Below are 6,039 nucleotides of genomic sequence, written 5' to 3'. Positions count from 1 at the left end.
ATTATTTAAAATACTAATAAAGCCAACTTTCAATAAAACCTCAGACATACTCTCTTCCTTAGAAGATCATTTATCCCAATGTGAAGAAAGTTTAAAGCTACCAAGTGCTAAAGAGCGATCTTATGGGCATATTAGTATCTAATCAACACCCTCCCATAACCTGGTGTAATTAGAAATAAAAGAAAAATGAACATGGGGGAGCTTTGGAGGGAACTGTGGGCAGCCGCCTGGAACATACTTATGTAGGGGACAAATCTGGCAACTTGACTGTCCTCTGGGCTCTCTAGAACTGACCTCCTGAGTTAGGGATAGTTTCCTGCACTGATGGTTGCCTTACAGGCCAGCTCTGTGCTATTTTCCTAATTTGTGCAATTCCACCTCAGATCTCATTCACATCAGCTCACACTGCAGGGTAACTTGACATGGAAGTACAATGGGTGGGAGATGGTGGCTCTCTTTAATGCATTACCCTAGAGTGACAAGAGCCATCCAACAAAGCATCCTCAGTTCTGCCTGCTTCAGCATCACAGGAAGTCTGATGTTTCCAGCCAGCTGGTTGAGCTGCCTTAACTAGAGCTCACCAAGCAGACTATAAAGTCCCTAAATGCAGGACCCGTATTTTACTCATCTGTGAATAGCACGGTAATTACTTACGAGCCTGCTTTGAATTCAGTCAGATTCTGGCTTGAATATTGATCCCACCACTTAATAACTGGGTAACCTTGGAGACTTAACTTCCCTAACCCTGCTTTATAGTTTATAAGATAGGAATGATAATTCCCCACTCCTTTGACTTGTGGAAATTAAATGGGACACGTACACAAAGCTGCTAGTGCAGCTCAAAAGTCTTAGTTGAGTGCTTGGAAGACAGTAGATTCTATCCAAACAAGGGTATGTGATCTCAGAAGAGACCGTATGTATCTCTTTATCAAGAGGTATAGGCTGGGCATAGTGGCTCATGCCTGTAATCCCAGCACTTTGGGAGGCTGAGGTGGGAGGATCACTTGAGCCCAGGAGTTTGAGACCAGCCTGGGTAACATAGTGAGACACTCCCATCTCTACAAAAAAAAAAAAAAAAAAAAAAAAGAAGAAGAAGAAGAAAAGAAAAAAAAAAAAAGCTAGGCGTGGTGGAGAAGATCGCTTGCGCCCAGGAGTTCGGGGGCTGCAGTGAGCCGTGATCATGCACTACACTCCAGCCTGAGTGACAGAGCAAGACCTTGTCCAAAAAAAAAAAAAAAGCTATTAATACAAACATGTACGTTTGTGATTGTGTCACAGTGGCAGTTTAAAGGAGAAATTCTTTGCCAGAGGTTGCAAAAGCTATAAAAGTTGGAGTGGGCCGGGCGCGGTGGCTCAAGCCTGTAATCCCAGCACTTTGGGAGGCCGAGACGGGCGGATCACGAGGTCAGGAGATAGAGACCATCCTGGTCTACACGGTGAAACCCCGTCTCTACTAAAAAATACAAAAAAACTAGCCGGGCGAGGTGGCGGCCCCTGTAGTCCCAGCTACCCGGGAGGCTGAGGCAGGAGAATGGCGTAAACCCGGGAGGCGGAGCTTGCAGTGAGCTGAGATCCGGCCACTGCACTCCAGCCTGGGCGACAGAGCGAGACTCCGTCTCAAAAAAAAAAAAAAAAAAAGTTGGAGTGGAACAGTGTTTCAAGGGAAGAGATTGGTTTTCATTTTATCTGCATTGTTTGAATATATAAGTACATGATAACTTCAATAGGGATACCAAAACAAATAAATAAATTTTAAAAAGAACATGAAAGGCCAGGCACAGCAGCTCACACCTATAATCCCAACACTTTGGGAGGCCGAAGCAGGTGGATCGCTTGAGACCAGTCTGGCCAACAGAGCAAGACCCGCCCCCCTCATCCCCCTATCTCTACAAAAAAAGAAAAAAACTTTTTAAAAAGTACATGTAATTTAAAATGAATACAACTTTTTAGAAATGTTCGGCTGGCAGGGGTGCCGGCTTATTTGGTGAGTCTTCCACCTCGTTTGGAGATAGCGAGAGCAACGAAGAGAAAACATTAATTACCGGGTATTAGTATTAATACGGCGGCTCCATTCCCACATGGACCTGGGGGGGACAAAAACTCCTAATCTTGGACAGCTGCGCCCAGCCCTTGTTGACCTGCCGTTCAGGTATCATCCTAGTCTTCCCTCCGTCTCTGGGATGGGTCGTTTCCAACCCTCCGCCCTGGTCCAGGCCACTGAGGGAAGGGAACAAAACTGAGGCCGGGAAGGCCGGGCCCCAGCCTGGAGCGTGTGGCTCCGGGCCTCCCCCGTGGGCGGCAGTTACGGCGGTTCCGGAGCCGCGGCGCCCAGGGCCGAGGGGCGGGCCCGAAGCCGCGGCCTCGCCTCCGCCGCGCCCGCCGCTCCCGCCGCTCCGCGGCCTCCCGGAGACACGCCGCCATGCTGCAGAAGCAGGAAAAGGTGCTGCTGCTGAGGACCTTCCAGGGCCGCACGCTGCGGATCGTGCGCGAGCACTACCTGCGGCCCTGCGTGCCCTGCCACAGCCCGCTCTGCCCGCAGCCAGCCGCCTGCAGCCACGGTCAGGGCCGGGGTGGGGACGAGGCCAGCGGGAGCGAGCGGGAGCGGGCGGCTGCGGTGAGGGGGTGAGCGCGGCCCAGAGGCGGAGCGCCAGCGACTGGGACACCTAGGCCTAGGCCCCGCGGCCTGCGCCCGCCCGCCGGCCTCACCCCCAGCCCTCTGCCAGTCGGGACCCAGCGGCCCGAGTCCGCGGCTTCCGGAGTGCTCCGCCCGGGACTCCCCGACTGCTCCGCTCTGTCCAATGGGAGGGCCCGAGAGACCCGCACCCCATCCCGGAGACCGGGTGGCTTCTCTCCTCAGAGGGGCCCGAGGGCGCGGAAGCCGAGCGCTCCTCCCGCCGCAACCTCGCGCGGCGGAGAAATGGGGAGGTCCCGAGCTGGGAGCCCCCGGGAGCTGCTGGCCAGCTGCTGCCGCTGCGAAGCTGACAACGTCTGCTTTGCAGCCGCAGGTTTCCTGACCTGCCCGCACTGGTGCCCCAGTCTTTTCACCCCGTGGAGAGCCTCTTCACCGTAGCTTTGTGAACTATCTGGGCCCGCACTGGAGAGGAAAGTCACGGGGAGGTTGGACTGGGGACTCCTGGGCCCCTGTCCTTGGTTTCTAGGCTGGAAGTGTGGCCGATAGAACGATGCACGTTACTGGCTCTCTTCCCCCATGGGAGGATGAGCATGGGATGGGGTTCCTTGTCAGCGAATGTTTGGAATCCTCCAAACATTGTGATTAAGATGAACATTTCAGTTAGAGCTTGGCTAACCAGCTCTCAGATACGGGCCTGGTGGAAACCCCACCTCTGCCCGTTGCTTGCACGGATCATTTTCTCCATTCAGTCTTTCTGGCTCTTGGAGGCTGCTGAGCACGTGCAGAAGCTTGACACAGAGCCAACTTGAAGTTGCTGGGCATCATACACAAGTGGTATAAATGTGGGGGTGCTTCATTTGAATGTGTTTGTCAATGATGAGTTAACACTGAAATATTCAGGTTATGCTGAAAATGTGCTTGTTCGTTGTTAAATCAGTCATCCTCTCCGGCACCTCTGGCAACACCATAAACCACGTTGAGCTTGTATTTATCACAGCTTCCAAAAAAATGAGGGTGCTCAATATACCTGAGCTTTGGGTCTTTTAAAAACTCCCACCGTGGAGTTAAGACTGGAAGTTATTTTGTATGCCAGAGCACCGTGACATTTAAATAAACCAGGTTTGAAAACATTGTCTAATCTCTTACATTTTGAATTATGTTTCAGATGGGAAACTCTTGTCTAGTGATGTGACTCATTACGTGATCCCAGACTGGAAAGTTGTTCAAGATTATCTTGAGATCCTTGAGTTTCCTGAATTGAAGGGAATTATTTTCATGCAAACAGCTTGTCAAGCAGTGCAGCATCAAAGAGGCCGGAGGTATACGTTTTGCATTCTTTATTTCTATATAGCATAGGTTTCCCCCCCGCCTTAGAAAAGGTCCCTTGTTGGAGGGGGATGGGAGGAATTCATTCTTTTGTCAGAAAGGACTTTTTAAACTAATTTTGTATTCTCTTTGATAGTGAGGAATGCAGTAACATTATTTTGTATTTCTGCTGCAACACCTGGCCAAGAGATCTGACTTAGATCAGTAAACTGCAGTGTCCCCAGTATGTGGGTATTTAAGATTCTAGTGTGAATTGGCTTTTGGCTTGCATTTTTATAGTGGCAGGGTTACTGCTTATTTCTTGTTGATAATGTGTATTATTTAATCTTATTTATAGATACATTGTTTCAGAAGCATACATTCTTTTCTTGGGGAAAAGAGTACTTTATTTTTAAATTTTAGACTCCTTTATTGGGGATGCAAATTGTAATGATTTATTCAGTGAAACCAGAAATAGCTTGTTTTATTTTTAGCTTACTAGTGTAACTACCAGCCATAGTCATTGTATTTGCTAAACAAAGGATTTCTAATTGAATCCGGTCCAAAATTCTTGCCTTGTACTTAAATGAAGAATAGTTGTCTACCTTTTAAACAAATACTTTAAAAAACGATTTCGCTTCCTTTAATGTTGAGAAAGGTTTATGACTTGAACTTAAGACTGTATGGAAATAGCATATTAGAATTATATGTCCAACCTCTTAACACTCTAAGTTATTTAATAAGCACAAACTATGCATTTATTCTTCTTTAAAATGTTGTGGTTTCTTCAGGCCTTGGTAATAAAAGATGAAGTGTTTTTATTTGTATATGAAAATGACAAATTGTCCTCTTATTATACGCTCAGTTCAAAAAATGTACATTAACCAGATTGTGTGCAGGTTTTTTTCAGATAGAATATTTTTAAATGAGCTTCAAGTTGGTTTTGTTCAGACACCAAGATATAGATGTTTATACAGATCCAAATTTAAATGCTGCTCCAGGTGTCATATTTCAATTTCTGCTACTAAAATCAATTTGTTGTTATCATTCGGATTGCTAACACACTGGGAGCCTTTTCAACTTCTGTTTTCTAAAATATTTTTAATGTTAAGGATTGTTTTAGAAACCAATTCCTGGGACATTCAAAGACAAAGAGTTGGAATTTAAACGTCTTTTCTCCTGAATATTTCATGAGTAGTTAACTTGATAAAAAACTATTGGTTTTCCACTGCCTTACCATGTCTTTGAATATACTGAATGTGAAAACAAAAGATGAGGAGTTATGAAATAGGGCCATATGATAATACCCTGATTTTGTTCATTGGGTAAGCACTTTTTAAGCTCTTAGTTCCAGGCCTTGGGGAATAAAAAAGTTGTTGTTGTTGTTGTTGTTTTCTTGAGATGGACTCTGGTTCTGTCACCTGAGTTGGAGCGCAGTGGCATGATTTTGGTTCACTGCAACCTCCACCTCCTGGGTTCAGTGTTTCTCCTGCCTCAGCCTCCTGAGTAGCTGTGATTACAGGCACCCGCCACCACGCCCGGCTAATTTTTGCATTTTTTGAAGAGATGGGATTTCACCATGTTGGTCAGACTTGTCTCGAACTCCTGACCTCGTGATCCGTCCACCTCGGCCTCCCAAAGTGCTGGGATTACAGGCATGAACCACCGCGCCCGGCCCAAAAGAAGTCTTAGTCCATGGCCGGGCGTGGTGGCTTACGCCTGTAATCCCAGCACTTTGGGAGGCCGAGACGGGAGGATCACAAGGTCAGGAGATCGAGGCCATCCTGGCTAACACGGTGAAACCCCATCTCTACTAAAAATACAAAAAATTAGCCGGGTGCGGTGGCGGGCGCCTGTAGTCCCAGCTACACGGGAGGCTGAGGCAGGAGAATGGCGTGAACCCGGGAGGCGGAGCTTGCAGTGAGCCAAGATCAGGCCACTGCACTCCAGCCTGGGCCACAGAGCCAGACTCCGTCTCAAAAAAAAAAAAAAAATGTCCCTCTCATAACAAGCCTATTATCTTGCTGGGGTTAGATGGAAGAAACAGGACAGTTATTATGAAGCACCTTAGACACACGAAGGATAATTTAATGTGGACTATG

General features: G+C 47.5%; 1 protein-coding gene across 4 annotated transcripts in view; it reads left to right on the top strand.

Moving 5' to 3' along the window:
* The first annotated feature begins 2,363 nt into the window (after positions 1–2,363).
* Positions 2,364–6,039, top strand: part of DIS3L (DIS3 like exosome 3'-5' exoribonuclease) — a 43,328-nt gene continuing 39,652 nt past the window's right edge. Inside the window, exons 1-2 of one of the 4 annotated variants that reach the window (XM_010363599.2) lie at positions 2,364–2,558; positions 3,798–3,951. In XM_010363599.2, coding sequence (XP_010361901.2) covers positions 2,420–2,558; positions 3,798–3,951 — 293 coding nt within the window. In that variant the 5' untranslated portion in view covers positions 2,364–2,419. Of the gene's footprint in view, positions 2,559–3,797; positions 3,952–6,039 lie in introns of those variants that run through there. The other 3 variants (XM_010363598.2, XM_030931106.1, XM_030931107.1) reach the window with 3 other exon arrangements.

The sequence above is a fragment of the Rhinopithecus roxellana genome, chromosome 5 (assembly GCF_007565055.1).
Source record: "Rhinopithecus roxellana isolate Shanxi Qingling chromosome 5, ASM756505v1, whole genome shotgun sequence".
In the NCBI taxonomy this organism is placed as follows: domain Eukaryota; kingdom Metazoa; phylum Chordata; class Mammalia; order Primates; family Cercopithecidae; genus Rhinopithecus; species Rhinopithecus roxellana.
The sequence above is the reverse complement of the archived record's forward strand: the minus strand, read 5'-3'. Positions and strand labels throughout refer to the sequence as shown.